The sequence below is a fragment of the Salvelinus alpinus genome, chromosome 25 (genome assembly GCF_045679555.1).
Source record: "Salvelinus alpinus chromosome 25, SLU_Salpinus.1, whole genome shotgun sequence".
NCBI classification, from domain to species: domain Eukaryota; kingdom Metazoa; phylum Chordata; class Actinopteri; order Salmoniformes; family Salmonidae; genus Salvelinus; species Salvelinus alpinus.
Genome location: NC_092110.1, coordinates 19,781,586 through 19,808,262, shown reverse-complemented (window position 1 = coordinate 19,808,262; position 26,677 = coordinate 19,781,586). Strand labels below are relative to the sequence as shown.

Below are 26,677 nucleotides of genomic sequence, written 5' to 3'. Positions count from 1 at the left end.
ATGATCAAAATACTGGACATCATTTTCTATAGTAGTACTTACTGTTGGTTACTGTATGTCTGAATGCCAAACTTAATTATAAAGTAGAATACTTTTGTCTTTGTCAGGGCAAGATTCGTCTTCCCATAAAGGACTTTGGAGATGGCAGCATGGGGGGACAGCAGACACGCGTCATGGCTTTCGTAAGGACTGGATTTAGTAACTCTAATATGACATCTTGTGTTTTTGAGTGTGAGCAGCCAGCAACCTGTTAAATTGGCTCATAAAGCATTACAATGTTGTCATGGCATGCCAGATCAGAATATTCTTAAATTGACACAAAGTTAATGAGAGGTCCAGCACATGCATGCTTTGATAGGGGGAACGGACCATATTGGTGAGCCACAGGATTGGAAAAAAGAACCCACAGTATTTAGAAAAAAAGGAAGGAGAAAAGTGCAATATTTTTAGTCCAAATTACAATGTTAGAACAGTGCATTGCACAGCGGAGTGTCCCGGGATTGGAATGTCCTCTCTGTGGACCTCCTATCTGCCCTCAAGTCCTGCTGCAGGACCACTGGCCGCCCCCATTCCCGCTCAATTTCACCCTGCCAGCTGAGCTAGCTGACACATGCCTCCACAGTTTGTGCTTCACTCACCCTCTGTTTGACTGGGTGGTGAACCAGTTTCATTAGTAGCAGAAGCAGAGTTGGGTGAGACCAGTTCAGCAAGCCTGCATCTAGAAATATACAAATTCTACATGTTTCAGCCCAGTCTTTGTTCACTGTTGCTGCAGCTTCTTGTGGGGACTGAGTGAAGGAAATCTCACTCTGGTGCAAAGCTCAGTTCATATGAGGTCTCTGAGTTAGAAGGGCCTCTTTGCTGAGCTGCAGTAGCACATCGTTATTGCCTCTCTCCCACCTGGAAACTTTGAACAGTACATTAGAATACTTTTGCTGATAGACTGGTTAAAGACGCCTGCCAACCAGGCAACCACACACCTAAAACTGAGAGCAGCCACTCATGCTTTTCATGGTCTCTCCTGTGAAACTTGCTTTAAATTTCTTTCCTAGGAAAGCTTGTGGTTAGCACAGGGATGAGTAGGAGTGAGATTATTGCTTACATTCTTTCAGCATTTATGCAAGTTGGAGTGCAAGTTGCATCTGCACATCTCTTGTGAAAGGTTGGTTGGGGTTTAAAGGTTTAATGTGGTCATTTTCACACATGTCATGATAGGTTTGGAATGTAATACATACAAAAAATGACTTGTGCATATCCAGAGAAAATTCTTGCCTGTCGCAACTTTGGTTGTCAGGTAGAAATGCACAATCCATCTTGCAACTCCTCTACCCCGCAATGACTAATATTTTCTGTCTGAATTTCAAAATTCTGCTAAAGCATTTGGTGTTTCCTAATTTTAATGATTTTAATGCCATTTTATATCCTCACCATAAAGTCCCAAAGTATATTAGATTATATCTACTTTTCTTTCTACCCTTACTTTGAAACTCCCAAAGTATATTAGATTATGTCTACTTTTCTTTATACCCTTTTTTCAAACTAAGACTAGAAAAACAAACATTTTAATCAGTTATGAAATAACTATTATATTTATATTTAGTTTAAAGTTGTTTCAAAATACTAATGAGTGCAAGCAACATGAGTTTAAAATAAGTAATCTACTCTAAAATAACTTATTTCTGACATCATGCTAATTAAGCAAATTCAGGCAAATTTAAGTAACTGAAGTGTGCATGTAAAAGTCAAGATCAAGGAAAGAAATGTTTGTAATCGGCAAGTTTGCATGTAAGTCTTAATTAAATACACCAATAAAATTTATTTTAAGAACATTGCTGCAAGTTTCTGCAAGCCAGTCGTTTTGATGTCTTGATATATCCTCTTCTTTTAGGGGGATTTTTGGCTCCAGTTTGCACACTAAAGATTAAGAAAAGAAATGGTTTAGTGTTACCCAGTTTAGGAATAAAATCTTCTGATAAGCAGGTATTCAGTATCCAGCAAGGGGGACTCTTGAAGGAACTGAGATGGAACGCAACAGGATTGGTGGATGGCCTGTGATGGTGTGGCCCCACACCAAGCCCTTATGTCTTTATATACTGTAAACAGATGACCAGACAGTCCTGAGTGTGCATTGCTACCCACTCTGCCTCTGCCTCTCCGGTTGCCTCCCTCTCATCACCTCTGCAAGCTGCTGCCACTGCATTTTGTTCTGCTCCTCTGAAGAAGACTAACTTGAAAAAGGCACTGTAACGTGTTTTGCTTAGCTTTTACAAAAACATCAGTGTTTCTTCGGGTGTTAAACGATGTCTCTTCAGATGCTAATCCTTACAGTAATGTGTATGTGGGTTCTGGCTTGGAACTTCCAAGCGGAGGCAACCTACTATCACCGCCAGACAGTCCACCACGAACACTCTGCTAACATGGAAAACCTCCTGCCCGAAAACCTCCTGCCCGAAAATCTCCTGCCTGAAGTTGTGCCTGAAGTCTTGCCTGAGGTCTCCCAACCTATCAACAGCCGCACTTTCTATGGGATCATGTTCGATGCTGGGAGCACAGGCACCCGTATCCACATCTACAAGTTTATTCAGAAAGACCCTGGTGAGTGCTTTCTCTCTCTTTCTGTGTATCTCATTCACTCTGCCTCAGGAGCCAATAGGGCGTTACACTCAGCGGTCTCCCAGAGAGTCTGTTTGCTGTTGGGTCATTCGCTCAGTGGTGTAAACACAAGCATGTGCCGTCAGCATGGGGAGAGAGCAAGCATGGGCAAAACGGAACCCAGAGGCAGCTGAGTTGTAGTTAGTGTGACTGAAATACCTAAAAACAGACCTCCAATGGAATTTGTTGTTTTTGTATTTACTGTCTAAACATCAGCGATTGTAAAGTAATGAAGTGATTGAAGCAACGAAGCTAATTTAAAAGCAGACATAAATGTAACAGAGTTCTATTATTTCACATGTTCATATCTTGTTTGACATTTGAATGCATCCACTTTCTTTTTTTAGTTGAGCTACCAGTTCTGGACAATGAGATGTATCATGCAGTGAAGCCTGGTCTGTCTGCCTATAAAGATAAGCCTGAAGAGGTATGTATCATGTCTATCATTTTCTCATTTAGGGATTGGGGGAATTAGGAGGTTTGTCCACAGTCCACATTACAGTCTGCAATGTGATGTAGACCGTATAATTACATGAACTGATTATGCTGATGCTATCACTATGTCTGATCTTTACTTTCTTGATCTACATTTTACAAACCTGATGATGTGAACAGCATATGTGGACAAACATATCAACCCTTTAATCAACTGAATATGTTAATGCCGTTATATACTTAATTCACTGTTGAAATATCCATATCAGCCTAGTTTGGTCACGGATATGCTGAGTGTTCCAGTGGCGACCATGCTCATCTGTTAATGCCTGTTATCCCATTCAGGGTGGGGACACGATCAGAGCACTGCTGAAGGTGGCCAAGAAGACGGTGCCAGAGCATGAGTGGAAGCAGACCCCGGTGGTCCTGAAAGCCACAGCCGGGCTCCGCCTCCTACCCGAGGAGAAGGCTAACGCTCTGCTGGATGAGGTATGCACGTTTTCTCTCCCCTCAGACAGTTTGGCACAGGGATGACCTGTCCTGCCAAGGATAGGGACGAGAAACCGCTAAGTGCTTCCAAGTGTCCTTGAAAGAACGGGGAAAAGTCTTCCGACTTTTTGGTCGCCATCACTGTGCAAAATGTAGTGGAATATGTCATTTGAATTATTAAATTAAATTAATGCACTGTCATCATAAATTGTCTATGTAGGTTCGGGAAGTCTTTGGCGAGTCCCCCTTCTTTGTACCAAACAACAGTGTCTCCATAATGAATGGAACAAATGAAGGTATGCCATTTTGTTGGTATGTCACCAACATCTCTCTAATTTTATTTTACGCTACTGTGGTATTTTTGTTATGTTGGTAAAGAGTGAAACTCATTCAATCATTTAATTGCAGACATTGGTTAGATTAGCAAAACACTGCAGTATTGTCAAACCAGGTGGTTAGTATATACCAACTCTGTCCTCATAACATGTTTTTATAAGAGCTCTATTGCTACATCATAGAGCAACTAAATAACCTTGTCTAAGTTCCCTTCCCACGCCCAATATTAAGTGATCCTCCACATCACTCATTAAGACACCCGTACTAACTCCTGTTTCATCAGATGTGCAATTCATTAGACTCACTTTATGAGAGCCATAACATGAGATCTGAGACAGTAGTAATTACCTGGGTTGGTCTATGCATGTCAGACAAATATTACTAATGTAGCACAGCTGCTAAATTATATTAAAAACACTCCAATCTCTGAACTGACAGTTCAGTCTGTCCTCTATGTATGTGTTCAAATGGCAATATGTATGGTAACTTCCGACTACAAAGGCAACAATTGCACATGATTTTGTTCAAGTGAATGTTTTTACTCTCTCCATCTACTCTCTCTCGTAGGAGTCCTGGCCTGGGTAACGGTGAACTTTTTGACAGGTAAGGTATTGCTCATGTTTTACTAAGGTGGTGTTAATGGTCAGGGGGATCATTTCTGAGGTTTACACTGTCCACAGTTGCCGGGCAGTGAAAGACTCCTGTCTTTGTCTGACTGTCTTGTATTGAGTCATGTTGGCCACCATCTGGTCACGATGGGATGTAAAATTCCCTCAATTTTTACGCAGTGTTTGTGTAATAAGAGGAGATTTCTTTTCAAACCTATCCTATGGCCCAAACAATAGCCTTCTTCCTCTCGGTGGCCACAGACCTACAGTGCATTCAGAAAGTATTCAGATCCCCTCCCTTTTTCCACATTTTGTTACGTTACAACCTTATTCTAAAATGGATGAAATACATATTTTACCCCATCAATCTACACAATACCCCACAATGACAAAGTAAGAACAGGTTTTTAGAAATTTTTGCAAATGTATTGAAAATAAAAAAAATAAGGTATTCAGACCCTTTGCTATGTTACTCGAAATTGAGCTCAGGTGCTTCCTGTTTCCATTGATCATCTTTGAGATGTTTCTACAACTTGATTGGAGTCCACCCGTGGTAAATTCAATTAATTGGACATGATTTGGAAAAGCACACACCTGTCTGGTCCCACAGTTGACAGTGAATGTCAGGGCAAAAACAAAGCCATGAGGTCAAAGGAATTGTCTGCAGAGCTCTGTAACCGGGTTGTGTTGAGGCACAGATCTGGGGCAGGGTACCAAAAAATGTCTGCAGCATTGAAGGTCCCCAATAACACAGTGGCCTCAATCATTTTTAAATGGTAGAAGTTTGGAACTACCAGGACTCTTCCTAGAGCTGGTCGCCCGGCCAAACTGAGCAATCGGGGGAGAAGGGCCTTGGTCATGGAGGTGACAATAAACCCGATGGTCACTCTGACAGAGCTCCAAAGTTCCTCTGTGGAGATCGGATAACTTTCCAGAAGGACAACCATCTCTGCAGCACTCCACCAATCAGGTCTTTATAGTAGAGTGGCCAGACGGAAGCCACTCCTCAGTAAAAGGCACATGACAGCCTGCTTGAAGTTTGCCAAAAGGCACCTAAAGGACTCTCAGACCATGAGAAACAAGATTATCTGGTCTGATGAAACCAAGATTGAACTCTTTGGCCTGAATGCCAAGCGTCACGTCTGGAGGAAACCTGGCCCTATCCTACGGTGAAGCATGGTGGCAGCATCATGCTGTTTGGATGTTTTTCAGATGCAGGGACTGGGAGACTAGTCAGGATCAAGAGAAAGATGAAGGGAGCAAAGTACAGAGAGATCCTTGATGAAAACCTGCTCTCAGACTGGGGGCGAAGGTTCACCTTCCAACAGGGCAACCACCCTGAGCACACAGCCAAGACAACACAGGAGTGGTTTCGGGACAAGTCTCTGAATGTCCTTGAGTGGCCCAGCCAGAGCCCAGACTTGAACCTGATCGAACATCTCTGGAGAGACCTGAAAATAGCTGTGCAGTGACGCTCCCCATCCAACCTGACAGAGCTTGAGAGCATCTGCAGAGAAGAATGAGAGAAAATCCTCAAATACAGGTGTGCCAAGCTTGTAGCGTCATACTCAAGAAGACTGCTACTCTAACTTCCGCAATGCATATAAGGCCCTCCCCCGCCCTCCTTTCGGCAAATCTGACCATGACTCCATTTTGCTTCCCCCTTCCTATAGGCAGAAACTCAAACAGGATGTACCCCTGATAAGGACTATTCATGCTGATTCAAGGAGTGAGTTTATAAGGAAGTGCATAGGCGATGTTGTACCCATTGTGACTATTAAAACCTACCCTAACCAGAAACTGTGGATAGATGGCGGCATTCATGCAAAACTGAAAGCGCAGACCACCGCATATAAATATGGAAAGGTGACTGATATGGCCAAATACAAACAATGTAGTTATTCCCTCCGCAAGGCAATCAAACAAGCGAAATGTCAATACAGGGACAAAGTGGAGTCGCAATTAAACGGCTCAGACACGAGACGTATGTGGCAGGGTCTACAGACAATCAGACTACAAAAAGAAAATCAGCCACGTCACGGACACCGACATCTTGTCCCGTGTGGCTCAGTTGGTAGAGCATGGCGCTTGCAACGCCAGGGTTGTGGGTTCATTCCCCACGGGGGGACCAGGATGAATATGTATGAACGTTCCAATTTGTAAGTCGCTCTGGATAAGAGCGTCTGCTAAATGACTTAAATGTAAATGTAAATGTAATCTTGCTTCTAGACAAACTAAACACCTTCTTTGCCCACTTTGAGGATAATACAGTGCTACCGACGTGGCCCGCTACCAAGGACTGTGGGCTCACCTTCTCCGTGGCCGACATGAGTTGGCCATTTAAACATGTTAACCCTTGCAAGGCTGCCAGCCCAGACGGCATCCCTAGTCACGTTCTCAGAGCATGCGCAGACCAGCTGGCTGGTGTGTTTACGGACATATTCAATCTCCCCCTATCCCAGTCTGCTGTCCCCACATGCTTCAAGAAAGCCAGCATTGTTCCTGTACCCAAGAAGGCAAAGGTAACTGAACTGAATGACTATCGCTCCATAGCACTTCTGTCATCATGAAGTGCTTTGAGAGACTAGTCAAGGATCATATCACCTCCACCTTACCTGTCACCCCACTTCAATTTGTGTACCGCCCCAATAGGTCGCCATCACACTGCCCTATCCTATCTGGACAAGAGGAATACCTATGTAAGCATGCTGTTCATTGCCTACAGTTCAGCATTCAACACCATAGTACCCTCCAAGCTCATCATTAAGCTTGAGGCCCTGGGTCTCAACCCTGCCGTGTGCAATTGGGTCCTAGACTTCCTGACGGGCCGCCCCCAGGTGGTGAAGGTAGGAAACAACATCTCCACTTTGCTGAATCTCAGCACTGGTGCCCCACAAGGGTGCATGCTCAGCCCCCTCCTGTACTCCCTGTTCATCCATGATTGCGTGGCCAAGCACGCCTCCAACTCAATCATCAAGTTTGCAGACGACCCAACAGTAGTAGGCTTGATTACCAACAATGACGAGACAGCCTATAGGGAGGAGGTGAGTGCACTCGGAATGTGGTGTCAGGAAAACAACCTCTCACGCAACGTCAACAAAACAAAGGAGATGATCGTGGACCTCAGGAAACCGCAGAGGGACCACCCCCCTATCCACATCGACGGGACAGCAGTGGAGAAGGTGGAAAGTTATAAGTTCCTCTGCGTACACATCACGGACAAACTGAAATGGTCCCCCCACAGACTGTGTGGTGAAGGCGCAACAGCACCTCTTCAACCTCAGGAGGCTGAAGAAATTTGGCTTGTCACCTAAAACCCTCACACTTTTACAGATGCACAACTCAGAGCATCCTGTCCGGCTGTATCACTGCCTGGTACGGCAACAGCACCGCCCACAACCGCAGTGCTCTCCAGAGGGTGGTACGGTCTGTACAACGCATCACCGGGGGCAAACTACCTGCCCTCCAGGACACCTACATCACCCGATGTCACAGCAAGGCCAAAAGGATCATCAAGGACAACAACCACTTGAGCCACTGCCTGTTCACCCCGCTACCATCCAGAAGGCGTGGTCAGTACAGGTGCATTAAAGCTGGGACTGAGAGACTGACTAATAGCTTCTAAAGGCTATCAGACTGTTAGACAGTCATCACTAACACAGAGAGGCTGCTGCCTAAATACTTGAAATCATTGGCCACTTTAATAAATGCATCACTAGTCACTTTAATGCCACTTTAATAATGTTTACATATCTTGCATTACTCATCTCATATGTATATACTGTATTTTATACCATCTATTGCAACTTGCCTATGCCGCTCGGTCAATGCTCATCCATGTATATATTCTTATTCCATTCCTTTACTTAGATTTGTGTGTATTAGGTAGTTGTTGTGGAATTGTTAGATATTGCTGCACTGTCGGAACTAGAAGCACAAGCATTTCGCTACACTCGCAATAACATCTGCTAACCATGTGTATGTGACCAATAAAATTTTATTTGAAGACTCAAGGCTGTAATCGCTGCGTAAAAAGGTGCTTCTACAAAGTACTGAGTAAAAGATCTGAATACTTATGTAAATGTGATATTTCAGTTTTTTATTTAATACATTTGCATTGTCAATATGGGCTATTGTGTGTAGATTGATGTAGAAAAAAACGATTTAATCCATTTTGGAATAAGGTTGTAACGTAACAAAATGTGGAAAAAGGGAGGGGATCTGAATGCCCTGTATATCTGTTAGAATGCCAGTCTTTGTCTCAGGCGGGTGGTTGGAATATGAATGAATGCAGTATGTGGTCAATGTACAGTACGTGTATGTTCTACTTTCTGTTTATAATGTTGATGATGGATAGCATCCTGTCTATAATTTTCTATTTTCAATTCTGTGTGTTTGACTTTCCGTCTATTTGCTTTAGGTCACTTGTATGCCAAGACCAGGAAGACAGTGGGGATCCTGGACTTGGGTGGAGGATCTACCCAGATCACTTTCCTTCCAAAATCAAAGGTAAATGTTCAACTGAACTCCACTGTTAGTGACGTTTTGCAAAGATTGAGAGAACTATTGCTATTTAATGACATATTACTGAACACCTCTCTCTGTTCCCATAGAAAACAGTGTTCACCGCCCCAGCCAGTTACATTGCCAACATCAACATGTTCAATAACACTCTACAGCTCTACACTCACAGGTGAGTAATCAACCATTGGTACAGCAGTTACTTTATATGGCATACAATGCAAAACAGTATACTCACATTACTTTGGCATTGTCATGAATGTATTCTGAATTTCTGTCCTCATTCAGCTACCTTGGAAATGGACTTGTAGCTGCTCGATTGGCAACTCTTGGGGCTTTGGGAGCTGATGGTAATTTAAAATGGGCATATTTACTTAGATATGCAAGCTTAACTGCACAGTCATTCTTCTGTTCATGACAAATGAATAGATTTGTATAATGCTACAAGACACACTAAAGATTTCTATAAATCAGACACACTATTTAAATGTCATCCTCGGGGGGACAATGGACAATCCTATAACCAATTTGGTTTATTCTTTCAGGTCTGGAGTGGAAAGTTTTCACAAGCTCCTGTCTACCCAAGAAGTTCAGAGAGGACTGGACTTTTGGTGGAATCACTTACAAAGTTAGTGGAATTCCTGATGGTAAGCGCAAAATAAAACATACCATTTCGATAACATCATTTTTTTCTTATAATCCTCTAATCTAGAAATCAATTATTCTGTCTCAGATAGCTCAATGTAAGAGTTTAGTTGAGTAAGAGTTGGGAACATTTTTCCACTGGAGCCAGCTGCACTGTGGTGCAAAATGCATGTTCTGTCATTCTTTCTCTCTGCACTCAGACTTTCAACAGTTATAATACAGCAAACCTTGTATTTAAATGAGAGGAAAATTGTCAGTTAACTCCGCAAATAATGCAACACTCCCATACCACAGTCATGTAGCCAAAAGATACTGGGTTAGTCCCAGAGATGTTATTTCTCTGTGTAACGAAAGGCTTGATGTTGACCGCTCACAATTATGTGGTAAAAATAGATCACCCAACAGGCCTATGCTAAGTGCTACTCTTGTCAGCACTTGGTTTCCCTGGTTGTAACCAACCAATCCCAGGGTGCTGTGAGTGTACTTTTAGGGTTTTTCGAGTGTCGCGCTCTTGAGAGCCCATAGCCTCAACCCCATTTTGACATCATAAAGAGGCTCCAGGGTCTCCCAGTGCATTCCACCACAAGCATGCAGCAAACTCAGTTAATTTACTCTCATATGGAAATAAATATTTTATTGTTGGTGCTGATTTTGAATTATTCTTGTTAACAATTGAATTGGGTGTTTTGTTGTCATAAAGCTGACATAACGCTGTAATCTAAATATGATACCTACCTTGAAGATTGAGTACAGCTTGTGTTAGATACTAATGATGAGATCTCTCTCCAGGCTATGCAGGGTACAAGTTGTGTTACTATGAGGTGATGAGGGTGGTGAAAGGCATCGTGCACCAGCCGTTCGAGATAAAGGGCAGCAGCATCTTCTACGCCTTCTCCTACTACTTCGACAGAGCTGTGGAGTCAGGCCTCATTGGTGAGAAGACACACAGAGCATGACAGCTGCAAAATCCCCATTCAGTCTGCATCCAGTAAAACTTCAATGATATGAAGTGTTTAAATAAAAAGAATGGTTTAATTGTTTTCTATTCAAATACATTTACTGCATTTTTCATGATTATGCTTGGAAAACTGAAATGACAACTGTTGTAGCAGATCACTAAAAGTAGGCTAGTCTTGTTTTGGTTTTCCAGATGGCAGTCGGGGTGGTATGGTAGAAGTCAGGGACTTCAAGAAGAGAGCCAAAGAAGGTGAGAGAGTCCTAGGCTTTTCTCTTAGACACATGTTGACTATATTGATACAGTACACAGTGTACAATCCAGAAATGTTGGTGTTTATTTTAGACTCCAACAATCTCACAAGGCCTCAAAAAATATCAGTTCCTTACCCCACAAAGTTTGCCTGCAAAAATACACGCTGTTTGAACTCACACAAATATTCAACCTTGTTTGTGGCCAAACTTCTTCTTGACACAGCTAACCTAACATTGGCACATTTTTCTGCCATTTCCAATACAACCAAGGACCATTAGATGAAATGTCTGATTCTTAACTGTTCTTGGAGCATACACAAATACATTAATATTCTATATACACTTGGACATTTACACATAATTGACTGTAATGTGATGTGAAAAGTGTCCTGACACGTTAGATGGACATATAGCCTTGGTTAATCCATTAGAGTATGTGGCAAAATAAATGCCCGTGTTGTGCTAGATTTACAGCTAGCAGGAGTGAGTTGGTGTGTTATGTAAAGTCTATTTGCATTGTGAGAACACTTTCACATGGTCTCAATGAACACGTCTGGCATTGGACAGGTTGGCAGGCAGTTGACCTGGGCAGCTCTGAGCTCTGTCTCTTGTACCTGACAGCCACACAACACCCAACCCGACCCGGGGGCTGAGACTGAGAAAGACACGCTGTGTACAGCTAGTCTGTTTGGCTCGGCCTCCCACCCCCAGATTCACCAACATGTGTAGACCCTTGACTCTTCTCACACCCCCTTGCTCAGTCAGCTAAACAAACTAAATAAACAAAACAAGATGACCAGCTTTCTATAATGTGGCATACAGGTTAGAGGTTGTCTGCTGCTTGACCCCACTTTGAACATGACACAAGATATCTCTAAATACACCCACCCGTGCTCTCTGCTTTCTGTCAGTGGTATGTGAGTTGTTGTTAATGTAGTGCCGTCTTGTTTTTGTTTAAGTGTGCAACAAGATGACCAAGTACCGTCCCATCAGCCCCTTCCTCTGCATGGATATGACATATATCACATGTCTGTTGAAGGAGGGCTTTGGCTTCAAGGACAACACAGTGCTGCAGGTGAGACAGTCAGGAACAGGTCACTGGGCACACAGGGAGGGGACAAGCAACAAGAGGTTTTAATAGGTCAAAACTTAACATGATGGTTTATTTTGTATGTTTTTTTTCTTGTTCTGATCCACAGCTCGCCAAGAAGGTGAACAATGTTGAGACAAGTTGGGCCTTGGGAGCTACATTCGATCACTTCAACAACCTCAACATCCACTAAGGGCAGCTATTCTACCTGCCTGCAGGCACTGGGAGGGACAGCCTGTTAATGGGGGCACCCCCCCTCCCACATGCTCAGCAGCACTGCCAAGCTTCTCCAACCATACCCCTCCCCTCTGTTCCCAGCACCCTCCTGCAAATAATCCAAGAACTGTTGACAAAGAAATCACTATATTTTTTATAATGAAGGACAGCTATTTCTACTGTATGTTTCATCCATAATTAGTGAGTTGACTTTATTTTTGTAAAGCAAGCGTTTATATATACGCTTTCTTCGGGGTGTCTGACCTGAAATGCAGTCTTATTTGGCTACCTTTGAGCATGTAGAGTAGTTAGAAGCACTGCAACTAGTCAGGTATTTAGAGAACTTTGGTGCTTACTGTGGTCCTGGAGTGCACTGTAAAGTACAGTGGAATATTTGGAGAGAAAATAAGTTGCAGGAATGCAACCTTCAGTCATAGCTCTGAATGCCTGCAACTCATTCTATCTGGAAATATATTTCCAGTACATCATACTGTAGGACAGGTGAACAAGATATTTCCCTCACAAGACTTAAGCAATATATCATTGAAGTTAAGTAAACAGAAACTTTCCCCCTCATACTTTGCACATAACACTTTAACTGCCGATGCTGTAGCTGAGAACTGTTGCTTGGATGTTGTCTACAGAGTTGTACATATTCATCAATGTTAAAGGAGGTGACCAATTTGCCACAACTCAGGGGGCAAGTAAAGCACAGAGGGTGAGATGGTAGTGTTCTCATTGAGTATGTCTTGCATTTGATATATGAATACTATTGTATGTATGACGTTGATGCCTATGTTTTGAAAGTGCAGCCTTAGTAGATGTGGCCTTGTGTAGAAGGGCCAGTTGAATTGAATCAAAGTGAGTGCTTTGTGTTTCTGACTGTTGGTAAAGTCTGTGTTATTTATGTTGTCTACAGTGGAGCACTAAATGGTCATTGTTCAATCAACCGTGGCAAGACTACATGACCCTCTCCAAATTAAAATGTAGCTTTGGCTTGTTGCTGTATTCAGCAACCAGTCATCATTTCAATATCCCTCTAGTACTATATCATCCATAGACTGATACATACAGCCTAAGAAGCATGTCAGGTATATCAAAGACCTTAAACCCATAACTCTTTCAGTTGTGCGGATATAGCTCTAGGTGCAAGGCACACACATAATGCTTATTAATACTGTTTGGAATTTTCTTGTGAACTGTACAAATATTTAAATCCCAGATCCTGATTATTTTGAATGCTGGTGCAATTTGTACAAAATGAACTTCGCTGTATAACTGCTCTAATGCAATGTATTAGCCTATTCAACAATAGCCGCTATATGTTCAGTAGCAAATATGTACAATAACTACTGCTGTATATAATACTACAAAGTAAACCTGTATAAGTAAAATACTTACCAGACTAACTGCTTTGACTTTGCAAAAGGTAACTTTATTTCTGCTGCATAATGCTCACAAAGTTAAGGTGAACTGCTTGATAACTGATCATGTAAATCATGTTTTATGAAAACCTGGTGCAAGTAAAATGCATGTATACATTATACATGTATGTTTCAATAAAATATTAAAAGTGTACTTGGTGTACAGGTACAGTGCCTTAAGAAAGTATTCATACCTTGAATTATTCCACGTTACAGCCCGAGTAAAAATAAATAAAAATCTCACCTATCTACACACGAAAGGCTGAAACATGAAGACTTATTTTTAGAAATGTTAGCAAATTTATTGAAAATGAAATACAGACATATCTAATTTAAACAAGTATTCACACCCCTTTGCTATGAGCTCCAAATTGGAGTCAGGTGCATCCAATTTCCTTTGATCATCCGTGAGATGTCGCAACAACTTGATTGGGTTCTTGGTCACCTGTCTGTGTATTTTCTTTCTACCCAGACTCTGCCTAGAGCTGGCATTCAGACCAAACTGATCAAACAGATAAGTAAGACCTTGGTCAGGTAGGTGACCAAGAACCCAATGAACACTGACCAAACTACAGAGTTCCTTAGCTGAGATGGGAGAACCTGCCAGAAGGACAATATCTACAGCACTTCACCAATCTGGGCTTTAAGGGAGAGAGCCAGATAGAAGCCACTCTTGAAAAAAAGAGCACATGACAGCATGTCTGGAGTTTGCAAAAAGGCACATGAAAGACAGATAAGGCAAAAGATTCTGTGGTCTGATGAGAGAAAAATGTTACCATTTGGCCTGGATGCAAAGCGCTATGTCTGGAGAAAACCAGGCAGTTCATCCCCCGACTAACACCTTTCCTACCGTGAAACATGGTGGCAGCATCATGCTATAGGGATGCTTTTCAGTGGCAGGGACTGGCAGACTGGTAAGGATAGAGGGAACAATGAATGGAGCCAAATACAAGCAAATCCTTGATGAGAACCTGCTTGAGAGTGCAAACAGACTGGGGGTGAAGACTTACATTCCAACAGGACAATGACGCCAACGCAACGCTGGAATGGCTTCTGAACAAGAAAGTGAAAGTCCTTGAGTGGCCCAGCCAAAGCTCAGACTTGAATCCCATTGAAAATCTGTGGAAAGACTTGAAGATTGCTGTTCACCGCCGCTCCCCATCTAACAGAACTTGAGAAAATTAGCAAGAATGGAAGAAAAATCCCCAAAACTGCAAAGTTGATACAGACATATCCAAGACGACTCAAAGATGTAATCACCGCCAAAGGTACTTCTACAAAGTATTGACTCAGGGGTGTGAATATTTAAGTAAATTAAATATTTATGCATTTCATTCTCAATACATTTGCAAAAAAAATTTAATACATGTATTCTGAAACAAATTCTGTCAAATATTCCAATAGATTGTGAAACTGTGTTACAGAATGATGCTTGGAAGTTCCCAAAATCATCAACACACAAAGACAGACATGCAGGTATAGCAATGTTCATGTAATAACAGAGCATAATATATAACTTTATTAATTTACACTTTTACATTCCATTCACAAAGTCAGTGGCATATCATCTTTGGAGTCCCGTCAAACTGCCACTGCAGGACCAGTGTACGTGTCACTCGCTTGCAAACGCCATGATCTGCTCCTGGAGAGACAAAGAACGAGATCAACAGATCAACTCACAAATCTAAAACATCCATTTCCATCCATCCATCCATACTTATCCATCTGCGTATAGCACTAGCAAGTGTTACTAAATCCAATGACTAGCATCTTTCCTGTCTGCATAAAAAGTGGCACAACAAACCTCTGTATCTGTAAACTGGGAAACTGAACATTTAACATGGAAAAATGTCAAGCATAACTTTGGGTCTCCAGGGGGGAAATGCCTTTACAACCAGATACGGTTGCTTTGGTCTGAATCACTTAGTATGAAATAAAGCCATTTCACATGAGCGGTCTGTAATAAAAGGGGTGTGAAAACACAAGTCAATACCGCCGTAACGCAGCCCCGGGGCCAGCCCTGCACCCCACCCACACACTTTCGGTAACGCTAAATTTGGGGCTAAACTTAGCTGCCGTAGTAGTAGGTTCTCGACCATGGAAATTATAGGCAGTGCTGAAGTAAAAAGCCATGTAATCAGAAGAGGGTGGGGTGGGGTCATGGGCAAAGCCAAGGTTGGGATTACTGCTGAGAGATGACCCAACCTTGGGGGTTCAAGAAGAGATCAATTCTACTTGAACAAGTGTTGTGTGATTGAAGAGTTGGGGGTTCACTTTAGTAAAGAGAAAGCATACTTTTATGGCTGGTAGTGTGTTGGTGGCTTGCAGACCGAAGGTGCGTAAGAGAACCACATGGGCAGCGTTAGTTGAGTAGAGTCGTTTCATCAGGTCGATGGCGGCCATCATGGGCAGGTTGTGTCGCTGCCGTTCCGCCTCATATTCCAACAGATGCTGCATGGCCCCTGCACAATGCAACACAGAGTAGAGCAAAACACCAGGAGTTACATGGCCCCTGCACAACACAACACAGAGTAGAGCAAAACACCATGAGTTACATGGCCCCTGCACAACGCAACACAGAGTAGAGCAAAACACCAGGGGTTACATGGCCCCTGCACAACGCAACACAGAGTAGAGCAAAACACCAGGAGTTACATGGCCCCTGCACAACACAACACAGAGTAGAGCAAAACACCAGGGGTTACATGGCCCCTGCACAACGCAACACAGAGTAGAGCAAAACACCAGGGGTTACATGGCCCCTGCACAACGCAACACAGAGTAGAGCAAAACACCAGGAGTTACATGGCCCCTGCACAACGCAACACAGAGTAGAGCAAAACACCAGGGGTTACATGGCCCCTGCACAACGCAACACAGAGTAGAGCAAAACACCAGGGGTTACATGGCCCCTGCACAATGCAGCACAGAGTAGAGCAAAACACCAGGGGTTACATGGCCCCTGCACAATGCAGCACAGAGTAGAGCAAAACACCATGGGTTACATGGCCCCTGCACAACGCAACACAGAGTAGAGCAAAACACCAGGGGTTACATGGCCCCTGCACAATGCAGCACAGAGTAGAGCAAAACACCAGGGGTTACATGGCCCCTGCACAATGCAGCACAGAGTAGAGCAAAACACCATGGGTTACATGGCCCCTGCACAACACAGAGTAGAGCAAAACACCATGGGTTACATGGCCCCTGCACAACGCAACACAGAGTTGAGCAAAACACCAGGGGTTACATGGCCCCTGCACAACACAGAGTAGAGCAAAACACCAGGGGTTACATGGCCCCTGCACAACGCAACACAGAGTAGAGCAAAACACCAGGGGTTACATGGCCCCTGCACAATGCAGCACAGAGTAGAGCAAAACACCAGGGGTTACATGGCCCCTGCACAATGCAGCACAGAGTAGAGCAAAACACCATGGGTTACATGGCCCCTGCACAACACAGAGTAGAGCAAAACACCATGGGTTACATGGCCCCTGCACAACGCAACACAGAGTAGAGCAAAACACCATGGGTTACATGGCCCCTGCACAATGCAGCACAGAGTAGAGCAAAACACCATGGGTTACATGGCCCCTGCACAACGCAGCACAGAGTAAAGCAAAACACCAGGGGTTACATATCATGGAGCAAAGAGTTTCATATTCTGGACCTGTGAACATTTTATTTAAATTTTTGTTGCATTCAGTCAATACATTGGAGCTATTCTGACTTCAAAATAAAACAAATAAAAGATTCACATAACAGGATTTCCATTTCTATGAAAAAGCAATGTACATACAGTCCTTGGCAGAATGGGAGATTTAAAAAAAATAATAAACTTGAGGAAAGACGGTTCTTTTTATAATCAAGAACAGCATGCGTCCTAGCCTGGGTTACGGGAAAAAGCTTATGAGAAACCACTGGCTATGTCTGCTGTGTTTTGTGTCCGTTTAGTATTGTCACTAACCCAGATCCTTCCCGTTAAAGGCCGCCTGGCTCAGGACCTGAGTGAGACAGGCCACATCCCCAAAGCCCAGGTTGGCTCCTTGGCCAGCTAGAGGGTGGACGCGGTGTGCTGCATCCCTGCAAAGAAAACTAAAGACCCCCGCCATGTAAACCTAGTCACTACATCTACGGGGTGGGACCTAGTCACTACATCTACAGGGTAGGACCTAGTCACTACATCTACAGGGTAGGACCTAGTCCCTACGTCTCCGGGGTAGGACCTAGTCCCTACGTCTCCGGGGTAGGACCTAGTCCCTACGTCTCCGGGGTAGGACCTAGTCACTACATCTACGGGGTAGGACCTAGTCCCTACGTCTCCGGGGTAGGACCTAGTCACTACATCTACAGGGTAGGACCTAGTCCCTACGTCTCCGGGGTAGGACCTAGTCACTACATCTACGGGGTAGGACCTAGTCCCTACGTCTCCGGGGTAGGACCTAGTCCCTACGTCTCCGGGGTAGGACCTAGTCACTACATCTACAGGGTAGGACCTAGTCACTACGTCTACGGGGTGGGACCTAGTCCCTACGTCTCCGGGGTAGGACCTAGTCACTACATCTACAGGGTAGGACCTAGTCCCTACGTCTACGGGGTAGGACCTAGTCACTACATCTACGGGGTAGGACCTAGTCCCTACGTCTCCGGGGTAGGACCTAGTCCCTACGTCTCCGGGGTAGGACCTAGTCCCTACGTCTCCGGGGTAGGACCTAGTCCCTACGTCTCCGGGGTAGGACCTAGTCACTACATCTACGGGGTAGGAACAGGTCCCTAGGTCTCCGGGGTAGGACCTAGTCACTACGTCTCCGGGGTAGGACCTAGTCCCTACGTCTCCGGGGTAGGACCTATTCACTACATCTACAGGGTAGGACCTAGTCACTACGTCTACGGGGTGGGACCTAGTCACTACGTCTACGGGGTGGGACCTAGTCACTACGTCTCCGGGGTAGGTCCTAGTCACTACATCTACAGGGTAGGACCTAGTCCCTACATCTACAGGGTAGGACCTAGTCCCTACGTCTACAGGGTAGGACCTAGTCCCTACGTCTACGGGGTAGGACCTAGTCACTACGTCTACGGGGTAGGACCTAGTCACTACGTCTACAGGGTAGGACCTAGTCACTACGTCTACAGGGTAGGACCTAGTCACTACATCTACGGGGTAGGACCTAGTCACTACGTCTACAGGGTAGGACCTAGTCACTACATCTACAGGGTAGGACCTAGTCCCTACGTCTCCGGGGTAGGACCTAGTCACTACGTCTCCGGGGTAGGACCTAGTCCCTACGTCTACAGGGTAGGACCTAGTCACTACATCTACGGGGTAGGACCTAGTCACTACATCTACGGGGTAGGACCTAGTCACTACGTCTACAGGGTAGGACCTAGTCCCTACATCTACAGGGTAGGACCTAGTCCCTACGTCTCCGGGGTAGGACCTAGTCACTACGTCTCCGGGGTAGGACCTAGTCACTACGTCTCCGGGGTAGGACCTAGTCACTACGTCTCCGGGGTAGGACCTAGTCCCTACGTCTCCGGGGTAGGACCTAGTCCCTACGTCTCCGGGGTAGGACCTAGTCCCTACGTCTCCGGGGTAGGACCTAGTCACTACATCTACGGGGTAGGACCTAGTCCCTACGTCTCCGGGGTAGGACCTAGTCACTACATCTACAGGGTAGGACCTAGTCCCTACGTCTCCGGGGTAGGACCTAGTCACTACATCTACGGGGTAGGACCTAGTCCCTACGTCTCCGGGGTAGGACCTAGTCCCTACGTCTCCGGGGTAGGACCTAGTCACTACATCTACAGGGTAGGACCTAGTCACTACGTCTACAGGGTGGGACCTAGTCCCTACGTCTCCGGGGTAGGACCTAGTCACTACATCTACAGGGTAGGACCTAGTCCCTACGTCTACGGGGTAGGACCTAGTCACTACATCTACGGGGTAGGACCTAGTCCCTACGTCTCCGGGGTAGGACCTAGTCCCTACGTCTCCGGGGTAGGACCTAGTCACTACATCTACGGGGTAGGACCTAGTCCCTACGTCTCCGGGGTAGGACCTAGTCACTACGTCTCCGGGGTAGAACCTAGTCCCTACGTCTCCGGGGTAGGACCTAGTCACTACATCTACAGGGTAGGACCTAGTCACTACGTCTACGGGGTGGGACCTAGTCACTACATCTACAGGGTAGGACCTAGTCCCTACGTCTCCGGGGTAGGACCTAGTCCCTACGTCTCCGGGGTAGGACCTAGTCACTACATCTACAGGGTAGGACCTAGTCCCTACGTCTACAGGGTAGGACCTAGTCACTACATCTACGGGGTAGGACCTAGTCACTACGTCTACAGGGTAGGACCTAGTCACTACGTCTACAGGGTAGGACCTAGTCACTACATCTACGGGGTAGGACCTAGTCACTACGTCTACAGGGTAGGACCTAGTCACTACATCTACAGGGTAGGACCTAGTCCCTACGTCTCCGGGGTAGGACCTAGTCACTACGTCTACGGGGTAGGACCTAGTCCCTACGTCTACAGGGTAGGACCTAGTCACTACATCTACGGGGTAGGACATAGTCACTACGTCTACAGGGTAGGACCTAGTCACTACATCTACAGGGTAGGACCTAGTCCCTACGTCTCCGGGGTAGGACCTAGTCACTACGTCTACGGGGTAGGACCTAGTCACTACGTCTACGGGGTAGGACCTAGTCACTACGTCTACGGGGTAGGACCTAGTCACTACGTCTACGGGGTAGGACCTAGTCACTACGTCTACGGGGTAGGACCTAGTCCCTACGTCTACGGGGTAGGACCAGAGCAAGCATTCCCTTCAAATAGACAGAAATACCAATGATTGAGTTGAGGAATTAACCAACAATAATTTTAGATGCAGTCGATAATGATTTTTTTAATGACCCTTTTATACCTTTACAGAATAAGGGCATATAAACCTTCCATTTACAAGATTCCAAGTGAAATATAAGTCACGGTTTTCCAAGGCTGTGAAGGATGTGAAGTTCAATAACTCAATGTCCCACAGGGATGAGTGTTGACTTACCCGATGAGGGCCACCCCGTGCCTGATGTACTCTGATGCGTGGCCCATGCCCAGGAGGAACATGACCCGGCTTTTTGGGCCGATCCGTGCCACTCCACTGGCAGACAGAGACGACACAGATAGAGGGAGACAGAGAGAGACACGAAGACACAAAGGGAGAGAGGAAGAGAGAGGGGGAGAGAAACGGAGGGAGAGATCAAGGCAGAAAGGAAGAGGCAGAGAAAGACAGAGGCAGAAACAGAGGGTAGAGGAATAGACCGACAGAGAAGGGGGCGGTACAGAAAAGATAGAGGGGTGTGGTAGACAATTAGAGAGAAGAAGTTAACAAAGATGCAAACTAGAGCAGAAATGCAGAGTGGGTGTACTTTTCCTTTCTAACAAAATGGTTTGGCGGCATTACAGGAGCCTTGCTAATTAAAAGAAGAAGCTGGTCAGGCCATGCTGTTGAATTAGCTTAGTTTGAAAACCATTCCATGCAGTAATGACCAACACCGGCAGACCACAGGTTTAATTAGCGAACCAGGCCTGAAAGCAAGCATGACTGAACCGTGGTGACCCCATTGGCAGGACCAGTAAAAATAGCCGGCTTGGGAAAGCAACTTTAGGCCGGCAACGTTGGCATTGTCTACATGTATGATGTAGCGTAGACAAAGAACAGTGACAAGTGCACCCATTGGTATTGGCTAACTGGTTCATTGGTGCACTTACAGTGTGCATATGTTGGTATTTTAACAAGAGCATTTCCATTCATAATGGTTATTTTCATATCACATATGGATGTATCAGATATCCATTTCTTTCTCTGCTGTATTTTGGCACTTGTTCCTCATTGTCATTAGCTGATTTGGTGGGGTCAGGCCTGACTCACAAAGGCAGAGTTGATGGTGTCCACAAAGCTCTTCTCATCTAGCTGCAGTAGCTCCTTAGCAAGGCGGTGGCTGGTCGACCACACCAAAGAGCTCTCTGTGTCCGACAACTACAGCCAAAGGAGAGAAGGGGGATGTCAGATTAAAAGAAGGAACAGCAAAAAGCTAATTTGCATTTTGAACATACACACTTACCGGTAACATTGCTATGGGTCCTGTTGGAAGGAACCTCTGCCACGCAACATTGTTCTCTGTTGGCTGTATAAGAAGGGCATATGATCGGCTATGAAAAGCAAACTGACATTTACCCCTGAGGTGCTGACCTGTTGCACCCTCGACATCCACTGTGATTATTATTATTTGACCCTGCTGGTCACTTATGAACATCTTGACCATGTTCTGTTATAATCTCCACCCGGCACAGCCAGAAGAGGATTGGCCACCCCTCATAGCCTGGAACCTCTCTCGGTTTCTTCCTAGGTTCTGGCCTTTCTAGGGAGTTTTTCCTAGCCGCCGTGCTTCTACACCTGCATTGCTTGCTGTTTGGGGTTTTAGGCTGGGTTTCTGTACAGCACTTTGAGATATCAGCTGTTGTAAGAAGGGCTTCATAAATACATTTGATAAATACTGTAAAACATGAAAATAATGAGTATCCCCTCTAGGTGTTATTATATGGTAAAACAGGGTGTGTTGGTGAAATTGACAGGTTGTAAGATGTACATCTCACTTCGGACAGATGCAGGACAGCCACAACAGCTGATTGGTCGTAATTCCACTTGACCGTGGGTATCCCCGCCTCACCATCGAATTTGGCCCATCTGCTCCAATCTGAAAAACAGCCAATCACAGTGGTTATAGCCTAGAGCATCATGGTCAAATGCTAAAAAACAATAACATTCACAATATTCATAAAATAAAAGAGTTACTACTCAGCTGTTGGACTGACCAGTAGTTTGGTTTGAAACGTCTGTCCATTGGCCAGGGTGACCTGAACCCAGGGGATGGATTCAGCTACCTGGTGGGACTTGGGCCAAGTGTACATCACCACCTTGGTTTTGTACTGGACCTTCACCTGATCTGACAGACAAAACACAGAGAAAAAGCTGGTCAAAAGCAGAGCCTGGGTTCGCCACAGAGAATTGTTTTAGGTCAAATGCGTACCCCTATTTTCACGAAACAAGAAAGGGACCAGCATTGGTCACACTAATTAAGGCTTTGCTACTTGTTTCCTCCAAAAAGGAAAAAAGAGAGTAAGGTTTGGCTGTAAGTGACTAAAGCGGTGGAGGATCTACAAACCACCTCGTAAAACACCACTGGTTTCCCTCTCTGGCAGGGACCAGTTGCCGAGGCTCACATTGACAATCTTCTAAATGGTCTTGGCTTGCCGCATAGGATTGACTAATAGTGTTTATCTACAAGCAGACCATGCCACACTTTCCGCTTGCTGCCAGCATGCTGGGGTTGCACTAAAAACTCCTACTTTCTTGGAATATCAGTAGCCAGTCATCCCGAACAAGAAAGGATCTGGAATTACACTTGGCTTTGCCCCCTTGAAGAGGTTCCCATCCGCAGATTGACTACTAGTCCTGAACACGAGTGACAAATATTGGCTTGCAGTGATTGGAGAGCAGAGTTACTACAAACCAGCTGGCTCAGTGCATGCTTTTCATGTACTTCCTCAGAAGCAGAGAAACATCATGAACAAAGGAAGAAAAAAGAAAGTAGAGGACCAACGTGATGCACGTAAGGAAAATCTGTTTCGTGCAAAATGTTAAAAAGGCTGTTTATAAATACGTAGTTTTACAGTCGATCACACGGCAGTGTTCAAGTTTCATTTGTGAACCTCAAAAAAGTCAGCAACAATACAACGTCAGCACTTTAGCATCCTCATGGTGTGGAAGCACATGTCAATATTAAATAGGTCACTGGACCACTGCACGTGTCTTCCCATGGCACTGGGTCTATGGAGTGCTTTAACTGGCACACAGGGAATATGGCACTTGATTGAAATAGCAGGAAAAACCTGGATGTGTCCAAGAGCTGCACTGGTCTTTAAAAACAGACACTGGGGAAAGTACAAATAAATAAAACACAGGGACAGGATGGAACAAATGTGGTGACATTACATGAGCTGCCAGACCCAGTGCTCATTAACAGGATGTCAATGGAATCAAGAGGTCTTCTAAGGAGAGAGTCACATCACTGCTGGTGCATAGAGAGGGTTTCATGTGAAAATCATCAATGCAACTGGACTGTACATGAAGCTGCTTTTCTTACCAGAGATTCTCCAGCTGTTTTGTTAGGGCTGCCACAATGATGTCGTTCTCCACAATGTATGCCATCTCGTCCTGCAGGTTCTCCTTATCGAATGTAATCAGGGCATCTGAGCAGGCATCCCAAACCTAAATGAGAGACCAATTATCCCTGTGGTCTACAACTCTATCTTTAAATGCAACCCCTTTCCCTATATTTAGCCGGCCAAAGAAGCACAGCCTCATTGAACTGAACACATCAAAGTTGTTCATCTGCAGCCAGAACTTGGCAGCCACTACTTCAAGTACCAAACTAAGTTTTAGGAAGGTCACCAACACCCTTCTGGTTCTATGGTTGACTTGGTTCTATGGAAGTTTACTGAAGCACGATGAAAGGTCATTAGTGATGTCGACTTATGGCAATATTTTTGGCCCAACAAATAAGTAGGCTACAGTAACACATTAGTTAACATTACTGAGCAATATTTGTTCATGTATCCCAAAACAGTTGAGAGTCAGAAAGAAAACATAATTGTGGCTCATATCGAGTTTGAGACTGTCTGAGATGGTTTCTGAAACGGTTCATGCAACGCAGAAAAGTGATTATGCTTATGTTGGACTGATGGCTTGCTACCAAGGTGACAGACCTTATCTTTCAGAAGTAACACAGCTCAACTACTTTTTTCCAACATAAAGTAGTGGGTTTTACTCTACAGAAAACCACTAATGGTGGTGGGTTTGCAACTTGTGACAAGTGGTTGGCTGCTTGAAAGATTTAATGAAACCAAACCACAAGTAGTTTTTAAGTTGGAGAAAAATAATACTTCTGTTGATAAGAAATTTGTTGCTATGTACTTATTGTCCTCTTTGCTAGGAGAAATACCCAAACGGGAGCTTTAAAACCTGTTTATCTTTCCATCCTAACACTCAGACAAGGGAGAGACCATTGGAAATGGCTTACTAATGACTCATAGGGAAACCTTTCCTTGCTCAAAACCCTATTTCAGGTTATATTTCCTTTTTAAGGCAGTAGTTAACTTTTTGGGATAGTGAAGATCTTTTTTTAGGTTAACCTCAACGCACTGCTCCTCTATCCTTGTAATATGCATCAGCAAACAAACAAGCAGAAAAAGGAGCAGAGCAGTTAAGGTATTATGGGAGAGGTATATCACCACAATCACCATATGGCATTTTATGATGACATCCTTGGCCATGAGTGAAACCCTGTGGTTTGGTCTTTGATACAAACTGACCACATCTTACAGAAGGGACTCAGCCTGTGCCCAAAGCTGTAAAACAGGGTCACTTTGCTGCTGACATCCATACATCCCGTCATCTTTCATCTCCTGGCTCCTGTTTGTCACATGAATCTTTATAATTAGTAGACACAGAGAATGAGTGCCTAGTCAAAGCTGCCAAATAGATTTATTCTTCCTATTAAATGTGCTCCTAATAAATAAACACTCTGCCACTGTGGCCAGAAGAAAAACCAAACCTTTCACCAAGCCAGGGAGTTTTGGTCATCTTTTTAAATGTACCTCCTCCTGTCTTTTGGGTTTGCGAGAACCCTTGCATTTGCATGGCCTATGAGGATGTATAAATTAGGCAGAGGAATGAACGAAATGCGTGTTTTAAACCACTATTGGGTTTGCCTTTTTGTTGTGAACAACTACATTCCTGAGGAAAATGGCATTGTACAGCACGTTCAGCAAAGTACATAATTGAGTGGAGGTTAAATGGCAGTGGAGATGACATTTTCCTGAAATTCTATAGCAGAACAGAATCTACTGACGCAAGGAGAAGGAAAATAAGTATATAGTGGTGTAACTCTAACGATCTACATAAAAGGGTTTTTCAAATTAAAAAAATACCTTTAGTGCTTGTGGTAGAGTGGAGTTTCCAAAAACTGACCTGCATCTTCTGATAGGGCTTACATCTCATGTTCATAATGTGATCCCATGCTCCAACACCTGAAAGGCACACACACACACTCTTTTATATAATACAAGATGCTCATCTATAAAATGTAGGAATGTTATGTATGAGGCATACAAGCCCCATAATGACTTGTTAAAGGAATTTGATCAAATGAGATATGAAGTGGGCAAAGTCAATTTAACTGGGCATGACATAGCGATGGGTATCCAAATCACTACTTTCACTTCCTTATTGACATGCAGTTCATCATTAGTGAGTCAAGTAAAACCCAAGGAGACATGAATAATAGTTTAGAGGATCCCATCAATGACTGATGTAGACTAGAGGCTAGATATGATCCCTGCTAAGCATGTGTGACTAGACAGAATGGGACTGATCCCTAACCGACTTCCTGACAACCTTTTCTACTGAGCCACACTACAAATAGGCTTAATCAGACAGCAAGCTGGCCACCTAAACAAGAGCTCTGTTGTCATTGGATAAGATATGCTGTCCATTTTAACTGGATAAACCAACCCTGACAATAATATTGACTACCAAACTGGATATAAACAACTATTAACTCCTACTGTTCTTTATGAACCTCATACTATTGTAGCCATGTGTATCTGCTGGCAGAGAGGTTTCCTCCATTTTTCTGATGCTATTAGCTGCCAATGGAAAACAGAGCTGCTAATGCCATTAGAGAGATTACTTTCTCAGGGAACATGATAATAGTGTTTTGTAATATGGTTGTGTACCACTGAGGAGGGTGGCAGAGCCCGGGCTGATGGAGCTGACTCTGGTACTGTAGGCGTCTGGGACCTTGTCCATCACTTTTTTTTTGCCTGCCTCAAGCAGCAGAATCTTCTTCCCCTCCAAGTTTGGATCCGTGCCTGTCAAAAATAATGAGGATCTATGAAATTGATTGATGCTGCGTCCAAAATGATAA

General features: G+C 44.4%; 1 protein-coding gene across 1 annotated transcript; it reads left to right on the top strand.

The window, feature by feature from the left end:
- The first annotated feature begins 1,786 nt into the window (after positions 1-1,786).
- Positions 1,787-13,809, top strand: LOC139553571 (ectonucleoside triphosphate diphosphohydrolase 5-like). Its single transcript, XM_071366054.1, has 13 exons — positions 1,787-2,595; positions 3,000-3,079; positions 3,433-3,576; positions 3,797-3,872; positions 4,480-4,515; positions 8,941-9,029; positions 9,134-9,213; positions 9,330-9,391; positions 9,587-9,688; positions 10,476-10,619; positions 10,837-10,893; positions 11,855-11,970; positions 12,095-13,809. The coding sequence occupies exons 1-13, from the start codon at positions 2,301-2,303 to the stop codon at positions 12,176-12,178; spliced, it is 1,365 nt and encodes a 454-aa protein (XP_071222155.1). The 5' UTR covers positions 1,787-2,300; the 3' UTR covers positions 12,179-13,809.
- Positions 13,810-26,677: the final 12,868 nt, after the last annotated feature.

What these genes read in the sequence shown, in the direction of transcription:
- LOC139553571 (XM_071366054.1), top strand. Translation starts at nt 2,301, where the DNA reads ATGTCTCTTCAGATGCTAATCCTTACAGTAATGTGTATGTGGGTTCTG. An exon ending in TGGGGCTTTGGGAGCTGATG is followed by an intron (nt 9,392 to 9,586) that starts GTAATTTAAAAT and finishes TTATTCTTTCAG; the next exon opens with GTCTGGAGTGGAAAGTTTTC. An exon ending in CAAGAAGAGAGCCAAAGAAG is followed by an intron (nt 10,894 to 11,854) that starts GTGAGAGAGTCC and finishes TTTTTGTTTAAG; the next exon opens with TGTGCAACAAGATGACCAAG.